General features: G+C 35.5%; 2 protein-coding genes across 8 annotated transcripts in view; one reads left to right on the forward strand and one right to left on the reverse strand.

Moving 5' to 3' along the window:
* Nucleotides 1-18443, forward strand: part of Pdp1 (PAR bZIP family member Pdp1) — a 387293-nt gene that overhangs the window by 131116 nt on the left and 237734 nt on the right. The window lies entirely within an intron of this gene.
* LOC145662715 (uncharacterized) lies at nucleotides 6125-7879 on the reverse strand. The gene has a single exon (XM_081728571.1). It carries the CDS (start codon nucleotides 7877-7879, stop codon nucleotides 6125-6127), a length of 1755 nt encoding a protein of 584 aa, XP_081584697.1.

Consider the following 18443-nt stretch of genomic DNA (forward strand, 5'->3'; position numbering starts at 1 on the left):
TTCCCCGTTTTGAAGTCTCTCGTGTGAATGAAGGCGAACACAAAACTTGCTTGACTGGGCGGATGGCAAGCAGTATGGACATGAAGTTAGCGGAGAAAGTCGGCCAGTAGGTTTTTCACTTTCTCTTGTCTGTAAACCCCCAGGCAAGAGTTATGTCGGCGCTTATAAATACTTCCGGGCAGGCTCACTGCCTGCTTCTTCGCTTCGCACGTAAGAAATAATATAATTTTTTGTTGTTGGAAAATACAGAGCGTTCAAAGGATGGATGGATCGTTTTGTGCTGCAAGATTTTTTTCTTAATAAAGCTCTTTTCTAAGCTTTTATTTATAACTTGGAAACTTAACATTTTATTTATAACTTAGATCAGAGTTTCTCAACCTGAGATTTGCAAAGATAAGCGGAAGAGATAAATATAATTAGAATCTAATACCGGAAAATATTTTTAAATATTATTTTGAATTTTGTTCTGATAAACATATTGTTAAGAACGACAAAAAATAGGTCTACTAAACATTTTCAACAGGTGCAGAGTTGTTTAAACATCAATTTATATGAAGAGGTACCGTACAATATGAAACTAATGAGAACTGCATATTGAAATACCAGGAAGATACAAATGCAGTAAAACCTGAATATTGAAGTAGAATTAAAATTGAAAGCTAATAAGATACCAGGGCATGGTGTGATTTCACTAGTGTCCGGTTCAATCTTCGTGATGCACATTATCAAGTCATTTTCAACTGATAAACAATTTCTTGTCTTTGTTTTAATGCTTACAATAAAAAATAAGTTGCTTTGAACAGTTTTTAGTGATACTGAACATATACACAACAATGTGACGTAATTCAAAATGGCGGATTCTCGAAAATTAAAATAATAACTTTAACAACTGTCCAAGTTTTTTAAAACCAGAATTAGACATCCCTTTATTTTTTATTACATGACCCAAAATTAAGGGAGTTCTGAAGTTTTAAAATTTTCAAACAGCTTCCATTTTGAAACAGTGTGACGGGTCGGATTCGATTTGTAATATGAATGAACCGACCAAAGTTGGTTTTAATCCATTCGCTTTTAGGGAAGTTACTGTATCCACTATATACAAGAAATGGATTCTACTATTATAGAAATAGATGGATATCGTGAGATCTCCGCAATAGATATATTTAAAATCCCACAGAAGCTTATTACAAACCAGGAATTAGGTTGAGAACCACTGTCTTTGACTGTGAAGAGTATTAATAATATAGAAAGTCACTTAGGTAGTATCCAAAAAATTCAATTAATAGTTTTCAAACCTTATGTTAGATCAGAACTTCGGCCGCAGTTCATGTAGATTATGACACATATATCGGTCACAGTCAGTATTAAATATTGCGGTCCCAGTTAGATTAAAATTACTTTAATACTCACCAAAACTTACCACGATAGTTATTTCAATAAGTTAAACTATTTTTCTTCCTTTTAAACTTCGTATTTTCTTAATACTTACCATTCATTTTTGCAGAAATTAAAAATACACTTAAAACACTTCTGGTTTCACTTATTATATCTATAACAGCATATAGAAAACAAGTTTATACAAGTCTGGCCACAAGATTTGTTATCATAAGCAGTCGTTCTTTCAGAAAAAATATTCCGGGGGGACACATGTAGTATTTCGGGGGGGACACTTCTGGTACTATTTTATTTATTATTATATTATAGATATATTTTGGTCTCATCCAGGAGGCACTCTCAGAGCTCCGGGGGGCACTGCCCTCCCCCCCAAAAAAACATGTTTGGAAGAAACAGTGATCATAAGGTACCGGACTATTGTCCTTGTTGCTCCTAAATATACATATCGTTGCAATATCCAAACTTATCAACTATACAAAAGATCTTGAAAACAAAATGTAGCACATACTATCTGGCTCACTTTCTCCATTTTCTAAAAAAAAAAATCATAAAAATATTAGTTTTGTAACACCGTGTAGTACCTACTATCTGGCTCAATTTCTACATTTTTTTTATTTTCATCAAAATAGTTTATATAATAGCATGTAGCACATATTATCTGGCTCACTTTCTGCATTTTTTTTTTTTTTTAATTTCATTGTCTTTGTTATTCACTAAAATTCAAAAACATGAGGGTGAACTTACGGAAGAGCCTTACACAGTAACCTTACCTTCGATACTAATATCAAGGAATTGATAGTTACAAAAATATACATATAATATTTCCGTCGTATTGTATGGATGTTAAAAATTGGTTGCTGATACGCGAAAAGTAGCAGGTTGAGAGTTTGGTTTAATCAAATAGTTTTCAGGGAAAATATAGGGTTCCAAAAATAGACCAAATTAGACCAAAAATTGAAAATTTTATATCTTCAAGTTTTAAGATACTGTGGAACAGAGAGTTACGTACGAGATGTATTGAGTTGTACTTGAAGTGCCCATTGATAAGGAAAGCTTTGGAAGTCTAGAAAGTGGGAGTAATGTTGATTAAAATTAATATGTGAGATTCTTCAATTGAGTTTGCTTCTTAATGTTATTCAGTATATGACAAATTGAGGAAATAGGGCCTAACGGAATTTATACCACATCGATTTCTTTATAACTGGAAATTCAGTTATATAGTGGGGAAACAAATGCACAACTGAACTGAGAATGTATTGCTGTTCAGGGAGAGAACTGTGTAACGGTCGTGGCTAACGCATCGGAACTTTAAGCTAGACCCGGGATTGATTCTCTGTCCAGTTGTACATTTTTTCACTCTTTGTGTTTCATTGATATTGCTAAGGCCTGCCTAGTTGATTGATTGGAGTCTTCTACTATCCTTCTTTAGCATCGAAAAAAGTTAAATGAAATCTTTTTTTACGTCCCACGAATATGCCGGGTAGGCTAAAGGAAACGGTGATGATGATTCATGAGTGAAATGGTGGAATGAAGAAAGTGGGAGGAAACGGTAGACCCCGAGAAAACCCACGAGCACGGTGTTTGTTCACCACAAAGTCCACACGGCGCCAGCTGGGATCGAACCAGGGACCCCAAGCACCGGAGGTGAACGCTCTACCACTGAGTCACCTCGCCCCCTTCTTTAGCATCGAGGCTGTATGTGACGGGGATCCTACTCTTTTAAATTGGGATCCGAACCAGTACTTAGGTTCGTATCCTACGCTAAGTGCTCCCACAGGGAATCGAAACCGGCACAAAACGCGTAAGAAAAGGACGCGTCTTAGCCATTTGACCACTAGGAAGTGTTTCTTGAGGCCTGGTCATGTTGACAATTGACATTATTCTATTCCAGTTTTTCATCAAGTTAAACAAAGAAAATTGAACACAAGGAATATTATTATTATTTCTTGGATGTTTTATAGAATATTTATGTATTTATGCCCATCTTAGTTATCGTTAGAAATGATTTTTAATCTTTTAGTGACGACTATCAATCTTTCTTTAAAAAATAGGATGCCTTAAAAGCCATTCAAGCGTATGATTAGGTATTGAATGACTTATTTGACAAATTAAATGAAATTAAGAGTATAAACCACATCTGTCCACTCAGTCCAGATTTGTGTTTATATACCACATCCGTCCTCTTCATCCAAATGTTGTTTATATATCACGCCCGTCTTGTCTGTCCAGATGTGTTTATATACCATACCCGTCCTTTGTCCAGATATTGTGTTCATGTACCACCCATTCTTTCGGTCCAGATATTGTGTCCATATACCACACTTGTCCTCTCCAACTAGATTTGTTTATATGCCACATCCGCCCTGTCCAACCAGATGTTCTCTCTATGTATCACATTCGTTCTGTCCAACCAAATGTTCTCTTTATGTATCACACTCGTCCTCTCCATCCAAATGTGTTTATATATCACACCTGTCCTTTCCGTCAAAATGTTCTGTTTATGTATCACACCTGTTCTCTTCATGCAGATGTTCTGTTTATAAACCAGATCCGTCATCATCGAGATGTTGTGTTTATATACCACGTCCGGCATCTCCCTCCAGATGTTGTTTATATACCATGTCCGTCATCTCCATCCAGATGTTGTGTTTATATACCACGTCCGTCCTCTCCATTCGGATATTGATTATATATCACACCTCCTTTCTCTCCAGATGTTGTTTATATACCACGCACGTCGTCTTGATGTTAATCTACATGTTTATATACCACATTCGTCATTTCCGTCCAGATGTGTTTATATATCACATCCTTCCTGAGCATAACGATCAGCTATGTGTTTATATGCCATGTCTGTCTTTAAAGGGTTAAAGAAAACCTAATAATCAGTAGATGGCAGCACTTGCCTCCTATCTTTCCAGTGTATTTTGTATGGAGCAACAATATTCAATAATAATTCAAATTAATTCCAGGGATGAATATTCGAGATTCGTCCAAAGACTATTTAAATAATTAATCAGGGAATAATTCATGCAGTTTTCTTCTGATGTTCTGTTGAATATTCAACTCTTAAATGTTGACTCAGTTATTTTTGAATATTATCGCTTCTTACAAAATACATTGTAAAAATAAGGGGCATGTGTTTTGATCTAGTAAATGATAGTCCAATTTTAATATTTACCTGAACGTTTCTCAAAACACAGAAAGCATGTAATATTGCATATAAACCAACAAAAAATCCTGTATTAGTGGAATTCTTCAATACCGAGGTTATGAGACACGAACTTGGAGAATAATGTTGAAATCAGATCACATAAGCTCTATCTGGAGTTGAACTCGAATCCCTTGCGCTAAAGTAGTCCACTAGTAAGACCTGGGAAATCTCATTCCTGGTAAAGATTATTTTATCTGGTGATACAAGTATTTTAATTATTTAACTATATTATACCGTTTTACTTAAATTACATATGCTGCAACTAAATAAATAAGGGGACACCATAGTCTAGAGCATGGTCCCGGGTTCGATTTCCAGCCGGTGCTTCCCAATTTTCGGCGTCTACCCAGTGTCGTGAAGCAAACTGGGGAGTCACGTGAAAACAAGACATGGCGGCTACTGGGTCTAGAAAGCTCCTGATGTACATGTAACACCACTGGTTCTTAATTAAATATTTCTTGAGCCACAATATCAAAAACAGAACTTTGAAGCGTAAATATCATTTATTTTACACCTTCGGTTAATATACTTATTACAAACGATTAATTTCCTAAACATCAAATTCTTCTGATAACCCTGCAATCTATTATTCAACAATCTTACTTATTTATATTATCTTTTGTAACTAAGGAGCACTAAAAAAATCTTTTCAATACAATTTTTCTTCTTCTTTACAAAATATGCTCCGTTGTCGCACCTCTGATCACCTTTCTAAGACCGGTACAGGTAAATATACAACATACCGTTGTATCTGGCGCCACGAACATGGATTTCATTTATTTACTAACAATAAATGAAAAGAATCCTGGACCGTACAAGTATACACATTTTGATCAGCCCTTGTATATACATAGAATTATGTTTTATATTAATATCATATATTAATCACATAACTGGGCATATCCTTTGGCCTTACATTATAATATAAATATCAAGGTACATCAACAGAAAAATAACAATAATAATACGGTCCACAATTTTTTTGATTCATTGAACGATATTTACTATAATGTGCATAGTTTAATTCATGAAGTTAAATATAATTGCACTGAATTAAATATAAATATGTTCTCTAATAGAATTGATCCAGATGTAAACACGGCATAAACATTCTACGTGAATATACATATAGAACACATAAAGGGCTTAGTGAGTAATTATAGTGTTGTGAACATAATAAAACAATATAACATACTTTAACATTGAAGAAAATAATTGTTACATTAGAAAAATAGTTGAAGATAAAATAACATGAAGAAAAATACAATAAATAAGTTATATAATTATGAAATACGACGTTTATCTCGTTTTGAGATTGAGTTCCCTCTATTATACATTATTTATATTAATTTTACTTATGATCTCAGGAGGGACTACATTTTTAACTAAGTCCATTCATATCTTTCTAGTATTTTCGGTAGGTTGCCAAAATAATAAACTGAATAAAGAACACATTAACCATAGACATAAGCAAAGTCGATCTAAAACACATCTATCGGACGCCTTTTTAATGGTTCAAGTTATTCGTTCAAAGGGCGCAATTAAGGAACATTGTATTCCGCATTCTTGAGTAGAATCGGATCGATTGTATGCATACACTGAATTTGGATTTCTATTATTATAATTGCTACCACCTATGAATCGATTTTGTGCATAATTACGATAATTGTTGTTACTTCGATTATAAGTTCGGTGATTATTTCTGAAATTCCTATTATTATTTCTTCCATTAGGTTGAGTTGCGTTACCGGTATTATTTGGATTACACGCTCGTTCATTAAAACGACGATTGCCATTTCCTTGTGTGTTAGAGCTATTTCCATTCTGTACACTCATATTGCGAATATGAGCATAATTAATAGGATTGCGGCTAACATTACCCTGACCTCTGCTGGGATTTTTATTGTTTTTCTGCATCAAATATTGACTCTCGAAGTTCTGCACTAACATGACCATATGACTGAAATTGACACATTGTGCAGACATTAACATTTGTTGTAATCTAAACGGCAATAGTATGCGAATTGAAGCAATTATACGTGATTCCGGATGATTAGGATTTAGAGCTTTTAATTCGTTGTATGTCGATACTACAAATTCCGTAACATTTTTGTGGCTTCGGGGATCGAAAACTTTGGTACGTAATAAAGCATCCCTGTTAGCAAGCATAAAGTCGTTTTCATAATTGGACAGTAGGGCCGCTTTAAAATCGGAATAAGCATGGAGATTTTCTCGAATGGCTTTGAACCACGTTAAACATGGAGGTTGTAAGACGTGTGGAAGTATCTTCAGGAATTTTGATTCTTTGATTCCTATCAAGTCGCATTCATCCTCGAACTTCTCGATAAATACCCGTGCAGGAATATCATCAGGTCCACCGCTAAATTTGGTCAATGACTTTACTTCGCTAAATCGCAAAGGTTTGTCATTATTATGAGATTTTGAATATTTACCGTAACATTTTGAATTCCTACGGGATGAATATTTCTTTCTTCTTCCAACTTCGGTACTTCCTTCACTGTATCCCGAAGACTCACTATCCTCCAAAACTCGATGAGCTGTTGCTGATTCTGGTTCCTTAAAAGGAGACTGATTTCTATAACCACCATCATGAGAGATTACTGGTTCTAATCCATTATACATAGCCTGATTTCTATGTCCACTGTGAGACTGATGTCTATGTCCACCGTCGTGCTCTTCCGTAGTAGTATGGTACCACTCTTGCAAACAATTCATATCCTCCCGGAGTTCTCGAATGTGAAAGGTGTGTTCGTTAATTACCGATTCCATGGCTTTGACCACATCCTGCATCTCAGTGTAATTTTGGGATATTCGTTCCAGCTTTTGGTCATACTGCTTACATCTCGTGGAAATCTGTTCCTCCAATTGACCTTCTATTTTACAATGTAATTGATCCATTTTATCTTCCAGTCGTTCCTCAATTTTAAGTTGTAATTGCTTTAGGGAGTCCTCCAATTGTTGATGGGTTACATTCTGGAATTCCTCAAATTGTTGTTGTGTAACCATTTTTTGCTGTAACTCCTCAAATTGTTGTTGGAACTCCTGTTGGTTCTGTTGGAACTCATGTTGGTTCTGTTGGAACTCATGTTGGTTCTGTTGGAACTCATGTTGATTCTGTTGGAACTCCTGTTGATTCTGTTGAAGTTGGTTCATTTGACATGATATCTGCTTTAAAAGGTCTATCACGGTATCAGGAGCATGACTACTACTTTGCATAGGTCGGTCTTGTATACCTTCAGTTTCCGACATACCTCGGTTTATTCGTTTACCGCTTCTTAATATAGTAACATAAATATTGGGCTCAATTGTGTCCGTTGTTACTGTACTTCAGAACGATACACTAACTCCCGGTATGAAGGCACCATTTAATTATGTAACACCACTGGTTCTTAATTAAATATTTCTTGAGCCACAATATCAAAAACAGAACTTTGAAGCGTAAATATCATTTATTTTACACCTTCGGTTAATATACTTATTACAAACGATTAATTTCCTAAACATCAAATTCTTCTGATAACCCTGCAATCTATTATTCAACAATCTTACTTATTTATATTATCTTTTGTAACTAAGGAGCACTAAAAAAAATCTTTTCAATACAATTTTTCTTCTTCTTTACAAAATATGCTCCGTTGTCGCACCTCTGATCACCTTTCTAAGACCGGTACAGGTAAATATACAACATACCGTTGTATACACTCATGTCCAAAATGATTGTCGCATATCTATAACTGTCTTCTTGTAAGAATATAATTTGATAATGATTCTGCAGGTTACTTTTAATACTGATACTATGTGTATAATCAGGAAATGTATATTTATGGTAAATTTCATATTAATAGAATTATAAATACGAAAATTAGAATGAGTAAAACAAAATGTTGCTAATTGGACACGAAAGTTTTATTTTCGTTTTATTGTTCTTATTTAGGTATACTGCTCTTTTGACATGAAATTTGCCGATTATACACATACTAACATTATAAGAAATACCGAGCGAATTCGTTATCAAATTATATTTCTACAACAACATATTTATAGACATGTGACAATAATTTTGGACATGAGTGTACCTGCTGATGAGACAGGGCGTCGTAGCGCACTGATCACGTGCTCGCCGATAGGCTGGACGAAGTTCAGCTGGTCGCTAGCAGATGGCGCTGAAGCAGGCTTAGGCTCACAAATGGGCTGTTACACCTAGTGTGGTTTAGTCTGGTTTACAAATAAATAACTTCATTTTTGTTTTTCTTTATTTACTGCATTCCTAGTCCACAGACGTTTTCTATCTGCTGTCTACGTATACTGTCTGCAAATAAATGCTCTGTACTTTCCTAGTACAAGAATATCAAAAAGGTTACTAAATCACTCTTCTATTAAATGATTAATAATATTATTATATAGCCTAGGATGAAACTTTATTACTAACTAACTAACTCTATGGCCTATGGAATCCGCAGGTTCAGTGCCGCGTTCACAAAAGCTCTCCACTGACTTCTATCCTTAGCTAATTGCATCCAGTTTCTACTTTGTATTCCTATCTCTGCGAGATCCATCTTAATATTGTCCTCCCATCTGCGCCTAGGTCTTCCTAATGGTCGTTTTCCGATTGGTCTTCCAGTCAAGACTTTGAAAGCGTTTCTACTTTCTTCCATTCTAGCTACATGACCTGCCCATCTAAGCCTCCTAGACTTGACGACCCTAACAATGTTGGGTAATCCGTATAAATTATGTAGTTCCTCGTTATGAAGTTTCCGCCATTCCCCATTCTCGTTCCTCTTGGGTCCGAATATTCTTCTCAGGATCCTGTTCTCAAATACTTTCAGTCTATGTTCTTCCCTCAGAGTAAGTGACCATGTTTCGCAACCATACAGAACAACAGGCATGATTATCGTTTTATATATTTTAAGCTTCAAACTCTTCGACAGAATTCGCGACGACAAGAGATTTTGAACCGAATAGTAACACGAATTCCCTGCTTTTAGTCGACATCCCGACATTTAATTTCTCCGTGAATATGATTTTCGTCTGCAGTATTCCTTACTATCCATCCAACTTTACCTAATTGTAACATTATTTTTAAAATAGGTTTGTAGCGATACAAGACTCTTCGTAACTCCCTTAAATATAACTTTTACGTTACTTACATTTCAGATAAAACATTCTTACTTATACATTATATCAACTTATAGAGTAAAGAGTATTTAATATTTGTGAACCTTTTAACACATTAAGTACTACATATTGTATGTCCTTTTTTTAAATTTATAAACTGATTTTTGTTGTTATTATATTGTTTTCATTTATGTGTAATAATTTGTTAAGTATAACAATTAAATCTCACTTCATTTTTTTTATTTCAGGTAAGTCATCTAGTGTTATGAAGAAATCACATCTAATTGAAGTGGTTACTTTGAAATACTGTGAGTACATGCATATATAATATAAGGTAGCTACAAGCATCTGTTAACTAATTTGGATACAGAATTCGCTTCTATATTAGAGCTTAAAATTTCAAGCGGGTAGTCATTTCTAAATGTAATGCAATGTGTTCAGTGATACCAATCCATCTGGAAAATCTCCTTTTGTAGATTTTTTTTTTTTTTTTACATTAATTTCTCGAAAAGGGATAAAGCAAATTTTCGTGACGATTATTGGTAACATACTTATATGGGATTTCTCATACTTTATCGTCAGCAAACAAAACTATCAGCAAGTAGACTGAATGCACACTAGTGCAAAAGTAATTTGTGATTCTATAAAGAACAAGCTCCAAGAAACGTAAATTGTGTTACGGTATTTAACAACAATTTAAAAAAAAAATAGCTGGAGAAATAAAATACGAAATGAGAAACAATTAACTTAGAAAATGTTCCACAGAAATTGACGAGCATGGACATGAAATAAAAAGTGATTGATTCTGGGTAACTTCATCATTGCAACCATTTTGTGTCTCTGATTGCAAGAATAACGCCGAATTGAACGGGAAAAAGACATTTAGAGAATTCTAAAAAAGAAAAAGAGATCAGTGTTATCAGAGGCGGTGACAATGACAACCCTTGAGGTACTCCGATGAAAGGCCGTTCATTGAAAGATGATCTTACAAAACCATGATGTAAATACTAAATGCTGGCAAAAATGTACTTGCTTGCCTTTCAATTTTCTCTCTCAATTAAGGAAAATATTTATTCCTAAAATATTCGATAAATCCATAGATTGGAATTCACGAATAGGCTAGTTCATTCACATATATTGAAGAAAGTTATATATATATATATATATATATATATATATATATATATATATATATATATATATGTAATATTAACGTGGGAAATTCGAAAGCAAAATGGGAATTTCTCTCTCTCAAGATGGGATTTTGTAACGTTTCAAGTTGTCATCACTGAGTGTTACGCAAAGTTAAAGAAGAAAATGCAGAGAGATTTGTATTTTGCTTTATTTCGTATTTTCGCTTCGCGAATATGTTACTCGTACTATTAGCGTTGTCCAAGAAGCGAGATTTGGGGCTGTCTCGTCTCATCTCGTGAGGAATACTACTATAGTTCACGTCACCCGAATTGGCATACGGCATTAACCAATAAGCTCGCAATACGCCGTTACTAAACGTTCGGGGAGGAATCTTATTCATAATTGATTTTCTTCGTATTTGTGGACAATCGTAAATGATTAGATTCGTCACTGACGGTTTGGTAACCGCGTACTGCGAGCTTATTGGCTGACGCCATACGCCAATTCGAGTGACGCGGATTATAGTTAAGGTTTTATATTTAGTAAAGGATTTGCAATAGAAGTATACTTTTTTTTTCTAATGCGTGGCCAAATGATTTCACTGAGAAACGGAAATTAACAAGTGGTGACAATGCCAAACTTTGAGGTACTCCGGTGTTTTTTTTTAAATAATAAAAACTTATTTCATCACAATAATTTGGGCGATTGTTGAGGAAATTATAAATCAGATATACTTAGCTAACAAATAATTTTAACTATGTATAATGAAAACAATCTGAAGAATGTTTGTATTTGATGTGCGTAGTGTAGGTTCTATTCCCGGTGTAAGTTTTCTTCCCTTTTCTGTCTCTCTCACTTGACAAACGTGACCTTTCAAGTGTTTTCGTCGCGAGCCGTGTCCGTTAATATCTTGTTTTCGCGGTTCGGAAAGTAACTTCCGATTGGTTAAAAATGAAACACCAAAGTAAATAAGAATAATTTATTATATACATCTGAAAACAACTTTGCTCTATTTTACAACATAGTTTCTATAAACATTCAAGCACTTATCATGTCTCTGAATTAGCGTGGAAATTCTATCAGCATAAAAACTTTCCACCTGTTCCTTGAGCACCTATCGCGCACAGTATTTCCTGTAGCTTAATCTGTCACTACGTCATATAACACAGTCCTGGAAATTTGTGGAAATTGACTGGAAAGCTCCGAGATTCTGAAATGTCTATTTTCACGAACTTTTCCATTAATTTTTTGAAGGAGTTCATCAGTGAGCACCGAATGCTTGCCACTCCTCTCTTCGTCATGAATGTTTGTTCATCCACTTTTAAATAAACGAAGCCATTTACGAAGAACTCCTTCACTCATCACTCTTGGTCCATACACGGCACAAAGGTCTCGATAAACAGCTGCTGGCGAATATTATTTTGCCGTAAGAAAACGTATAACAGCTCGCGCCTAGCACTTGGCGGGGTTCTCTATTGCATCACACATTTTGATACGCTACAAAAATGGAACTAGTGATAAGACAACCTTCACTGTACAAGGGCTGGATGCAGACTGATCTACCGCGCACGTCTGTTCAAAGATGGTAGCGCTGGCCCCACTACTTTACGCACAGTGACCAATCGGAGGTTACTTTCCGAACGCGCCTCGTATATTCCTCTCGCCGGAGTACCTCAAGGGTTGGCATTGTCACCGCCTCTGAATTACCTATAACACTAATCTCTCTTTATCATTTTTGTGTAATTCTCTAAATGTTTTCCCGTTCATTTTAGCTTCATTGTTGCAGTCAGTGATACAAAATGGTTGCAATGATGAAGAAGTTAACGAAGAGTCAATCACTTTTGTTTTCATGTCCATCCTTTCTCGTAATGTAGTAGAATCATTGTTAAAATAATAAGATTGAAATAATTATTGCTATTATATAAAAATATGGATTACATTTCCTTTCAACATGTCATGTAGAAGTACATTGTAATACCGCACAGAGAGTGTTATTACGTACAGGACGTAAATTATTTTCACTTACTCTTACTAATGAGAGACGTTAACAACTGTAGAAGTTGGAGCTGAGACAAGGGAACCCAGAACAACGAGTTAAATGTTAAGGTAAGGGAGAAAACAATTCGCAGATGAGTTTAAATTTTCACTTCTCGTAGCGAAAGATTTTTTTTTCTTTTCTTTTTGTTGAGTGAAAGAGTAATTAAACTGCGCATAAACAATGAGGTTTTCATTTTAGTATATTTCAGATTGGCTGTAAAACTTTATATGTAAAGGCAGTCTATTTTTCGAACAATTGTAGTCCTGGATATTATAAGTTACATCTATACTATTCATGGTTTCTATTTGTACTCGAGCAAATAATTTCTTGTTGTAGCGATGCGGATAAATGGTTTGGTGTCTTTACGGATTTAACCCAATAAGAAATACAGAAAGACCTCCCGTAACAGCAGCATGAGATCATTTGTCCTGGCAAAAGTATATTATACTAGTAGAGTACCCGTTCTTTGCACAAGGAATACATAAAGGTGCCCTTTATGTGTGATTTCAGACATAAAAGGCACCAAAACTATCACCAATCAACGTAGGGACCCCAAAACCTATGAATTCGACACCAATATCGGTTATTTTCAATTATTTTTACATGTTACTTCACCTCAACCTTAGAAGTACTAATGTGGGCTGAATATGGGCTTAAACAGCATCGGAAGTGTCACTGTTCATGTCAGCGACCTCGAAAACTATGGATTCAACACTAATATCGGTCATTTTCGATTATATATAGTTTGGACAGACCCCCCTCCCCCTGTTGTGAACAATCACCTCTCTCCCTGACGTTTTAGTAACCCCTTTTATAACGGACAAGAAGTATTCTCAGTTCATACGTATTCAGCACAGAAAAACTTTTCTGTACTTTGAAAGTAAATTTGCGATATAGTACAGTGGATATTAAAATTCCTTCCATTACTGTTACGATTGGGAGATCTAACTCCATTACTTCCATCTACATTTTTACAGAGGGAGATCTAACTCTCAATCTTCAGTAATTTTAACACTGGGTACAGTTTTCCCATATCCTATACAAGTGCCACTAAAGTGCTATCTATATATTACGAATCAATTATCGCGCGAGCCGTGAGTAGTCTACATTTCTGTAACCTCTCTGTAACGAATATCTCTTATTTACGAACACACAATCCGCCCCATTGGTGTCCTTCATTCAAAGGGTTTCACTGTAGTGGGGAAGTTTCGGGGAATAAATCATTAGCACAAAGCATGTTCCTAAGTCCACAACAAGATGGGCGCAAAGTGACTCCGCTCTTGATGGCAGTAGCATAAATGGCTCTCATGAATGTAGTATTTATAATACAGGAAGACCCAATAAAACCCTCTCATATCTTAAAGGCTAATAAAACAAAAAGTATTGCAGACAGAAACATTTTTATTCAAAAATATAAAGGTGTTGATAACAGTTTGTAATTGCTTATTCGTGATTTCAATTACTCTGTTCTCTTTTGTGTTGAAATGACACATCAATTGACTATATAGTTATTATCAATAATGCCCAATAATATCCTCCAGTTCTTTATCTACTATAGCACTGTCAGTGGAAAGGCGAGAGGAGTGGTCATCCCTTCCTCTCACAACTCTCTCCTGCTGTTTTCAGTCGTCAATATGGTTTGGTCAGGAGCTCATCGCGCGAATGCAGTCGAAATGCTTTTCAAAAGCAGCAGTTCTATGATTACTGTGTAAAGAGCTTCTCGTTTAAAGTTTGCTGTTCCACGCAGGATTAACTTGCAATGAATCAAGAATTTCCAAACAACGGGCTCAGCGTTGAAACAAATAATCTAGCCGAACTGAAAGTCTCTGTATGTCTGAGAATATTAAGCAAATACAAACTGTAGCCTTCAGAAATCGTCTTCAAATTGTATTTTGCAAATTGTTTCACTTCAAAGCCGAACAAAGCAATTACAATCTGTTTTCAATACCCTTTTATGTTTTTGTGGTGGATAAACACCGTGCTCGTGGGTTTTCTCGGGGTTCTCCCGTTTCCTTCCACTTTCTTCATTCCACCATTTCACCCATCTCTCATCATCACCGTCTCCTTTAGCCTAACCGGCATAACCGTGGGACGTAAAACTTAGATTTCATTTCATTTTTTATGTTTTTTTGAATAAACTCATTCACACCTGCAATATTTATCGTTTTATTAACTTTTAAATTGTAAGTCATATTGGGTCACCTTGTATTTTGAGATGTTGATGGCATGGTTAGTACCACTGCCTTAAAGAACCACATGAAAGGAATGTGTGCACAACAGGATGGCGAATTCCAGACTTTCTATTGTGCTGAATAAGCTTCAGAGACAGTGGATAAGCTGATGTAGTCCAACGAAGAGTCTCGGGAAGTTCGAGCTCAATAGTTGAGCAGCAGTCCTAGCGATCCAGAGTCCGAGTCAGATTGAGCAGATAAAGAAAAGGATAGCGACCTAGAGTTCGAGTCAGAACGAGCGCTAGCTCCAATGAGGTTAGTGAGCACTAACAAGTGGGAGCTCTATTGAGATTAGTGAGTGTGAGATCGTGCAACGGCGAGCCTTATTGAATATAGTGAGCTCAAGCTTTAGTGGGTGCGAGCTTAGGGAAACGTAAGCTTCATTGAGAGCATCTAGCTGAAGATAGCGTGAGCTTCATTGGGAGTAGCGAGCTTAAGATAGCGTGAGCTTCATTGAGAGTAACGAGCTGGACCCCGCGAGAGTCCAGTCCTATGTTATCGTGGCCAGAAAGAAGTTGTGATCCCACCGCAGCAGACAATTCTTTCAGAGAAGTTATCAAGAAACAGCTATCTACATATCATTACATTACTTCAACAAATCATCTCAAATGAAAAGTTGAATGATGCGAAATTGGCTTTCAGCCTTGTCATACCAGAAACTCTCCATTTCGTGCCACAATTTACAAATAAGCGGTTTTCTTTGATTTGGAAGGAATTCCATTTTTACGTGTTGTGTCTGTATATGTAATTCCACAGACTCACAGATTCTCTTATAAAACCATTGGACTATGAACACTTGTTATCCATGAATCTCTGAATTTTACAAAATCTGATCCGTATGGGAGAAACGTTCGTGTGTGATTTAAATTCATAAATGCATACTTAAATTACCAACAAAAGCTAGAACAAAAATGTTTAAAACAACATTAATCTTGATAATTCAAAAAACGAATAGCCCGTCTTAAGCAGATAATCTTTGACATTGACATAGTAAATATCTAGGAGTTGACAAAATCTCAGTTAACAAAGCATGAATTAATAAATAGAACAAAACAGTAATTGTTATTATACAGTTTCTGTAACGGAGCAATGAAGTGGTTCGTTACAATAATAGAATTAATTCTTTGTCGCCTGATTTCTAGAACCGGAGATAAATTCAAAGGGAGTCCAGGAAGAATTTCTGCCCTGAGAAATTAAAGTTGTGCGTTTATTACATGCTGAAGCAGTGATACTTACACCGCTCATACCCTTATGTTTCATCAAATACTTTTATTTCAACTCTGCCAAAGAGCTGAATTTCGATAATGATCCTAAAAGAAAGATGCACTCAAATTAATTTTTGCAGGTCAGTCCCAAAAGGCAAATGATCTAATCCCGTAATCCTTTAAAAAGTGCAAGGAAAATTTCATCATCTTCGGTACCTCTCAAAGGATTCGCATCCCTTGGAAAAAATATTGTTTTTAAAACTTAATGTCCCAAGGACTAAAGGAGAGGGATGATTATTGAAAGTGAAGATTACTGTAAATTTATTTTTTTGTGCTCTCCCAGCGTGAATCGATGCCAGGAACACATGTACCAAAGGCATACACGCTGGCCACCAGACCAGCAAAGAGAACTTTTATATTTCTCGAGTGAAAACGTATTTGCATTCTCTTCTAGCTGAAACTTGAAAATAATTTGTGTCAACCGTTAACATATATTAAAAACACAAACACAGTAATCAGAAAGCTTATTGATTATGTTGATTTAAACATACACTTACAAGATATCACACAATTCCCTAAACCAGTACTTTCCAGCCTTTCCCTTGTGGTAACACCGTATTAGTAAACTCAATTTAATACGATACTACGCCTACCAACAGATATTTTTGTTAGGGGGGTCTAAAGTCGAACGATGGCGAGGTCCGCAAGAGGTAGACATCCCGTAAATGTGCCCCTGACACAGATAAAGCACAATTATCTATATATTAAAATGCTATGTATTAAATTGTCTCCAAAGAAAAGTTTATATGGTTGTCTCCAAATCCTTTCGACAGCGAGATCTCGAATACCACCAGTGCTAAAAACGTGCCGTTTTCACTGATCGATTGCAAATTTTGTGTAGATTGTCCAGTTCTAATTGAATATTTTAAAAACATGGCTGTTATTTCTTTGTTACATTTTTAGAGGTACACTGGGAGTGTTGAAATTTTCAAAAAGTAAAACATCATATCCTGCGAATTATATATACCAACACTACATGTTTGTATGTAGGGATTGCATCTCTCTTAGGAGTTTGTTTCACCGCCAAATTGTAATGAAAAACGAAGGATAACCATTTTTGTAATCTAAGATGAATCTTTATTGTTTGGAGTGTTTTGCCTAATGTACACTATATATCACTGACGTAATTAATTGTGTGTGTAATGTATTTTCTTATTACACACTGCATGCAAGAAGAAAGAAAACACTGATCATACAAAAATTAGAAACTCCAAATTGAAGTAGGTTCAAAACTTGCAAACAGTCCGAGATGTTGAAAAAATGATAGAAAAAATCTCCCCTTTATGGTACCCCTTGCCGATTTTAATGAAGGTATCCTTCACTTGTGTCTGTAAACGGACATGTATAGATGTTGTGAGGAATGACGAGGAGATTCAGGCTCATATGTGAATGATGCGCTGTGTAGAGAGCACAGGCTCAGTTAGTTTATAATTAAAATAATATTTCAGTTTTTTTCTAGTAATATTTTGACTACTGGCAGACGAAAATATAGCGATGAGTTAAAATAAAATATGCACCCTTTTAAATTCTGGCTTTTTAAAAGGTAAATTATAGACTTTCAGTCAAGCATCTACAGCATCATTCCTACTTATCCTAGGTTTATGGTTCGTACCTTGTTCTCTTCAGAATAGAACAGCCTTTCAAACGGTACCATTCTCATTTCCCTGTCATGTTCTTAAGGCGGGAAAGTTAAGGAAAATAGGTATATGGGCTCTCTGGACCCCCCCCCCTATATTAACGCACGGATCTCAAAATGAACTGAAAAATACTAAGGGATATACTGAATACGTGTACAAAATTTCGGGCTTCTGTCTAGAAAAGTAAGGTAAAAAATATTTACCAATGTGCTAAGAATATCAACACATTACCCCAGATTACCGTATAAAACAGGAAATTTCCTGAGACATCCCTATTTATCCTAGGATAATGGTTGGTACCTCATTCTCTTCAGAATAGAACAACCTTTCACACGGCACCATTCACATTTTTCCATCATGTATCTGAGGGGGGAAGGATTTTTTTGTTAAAAA

Source organism: Thermobia domestica, chromosome 10 (genome assembly GCF_964235325.1).
Source record: "Thermobia domestica chromosome 10, izTheDome1.hap1.1, whole genome shotgun sequence".
NCBI classification, from domain to species: Eukaryota; Metazoa; Arthropoda; class Insecta; order Zygentoma; family Lepismatidae; genus Thermobia; species Thermobia domestica.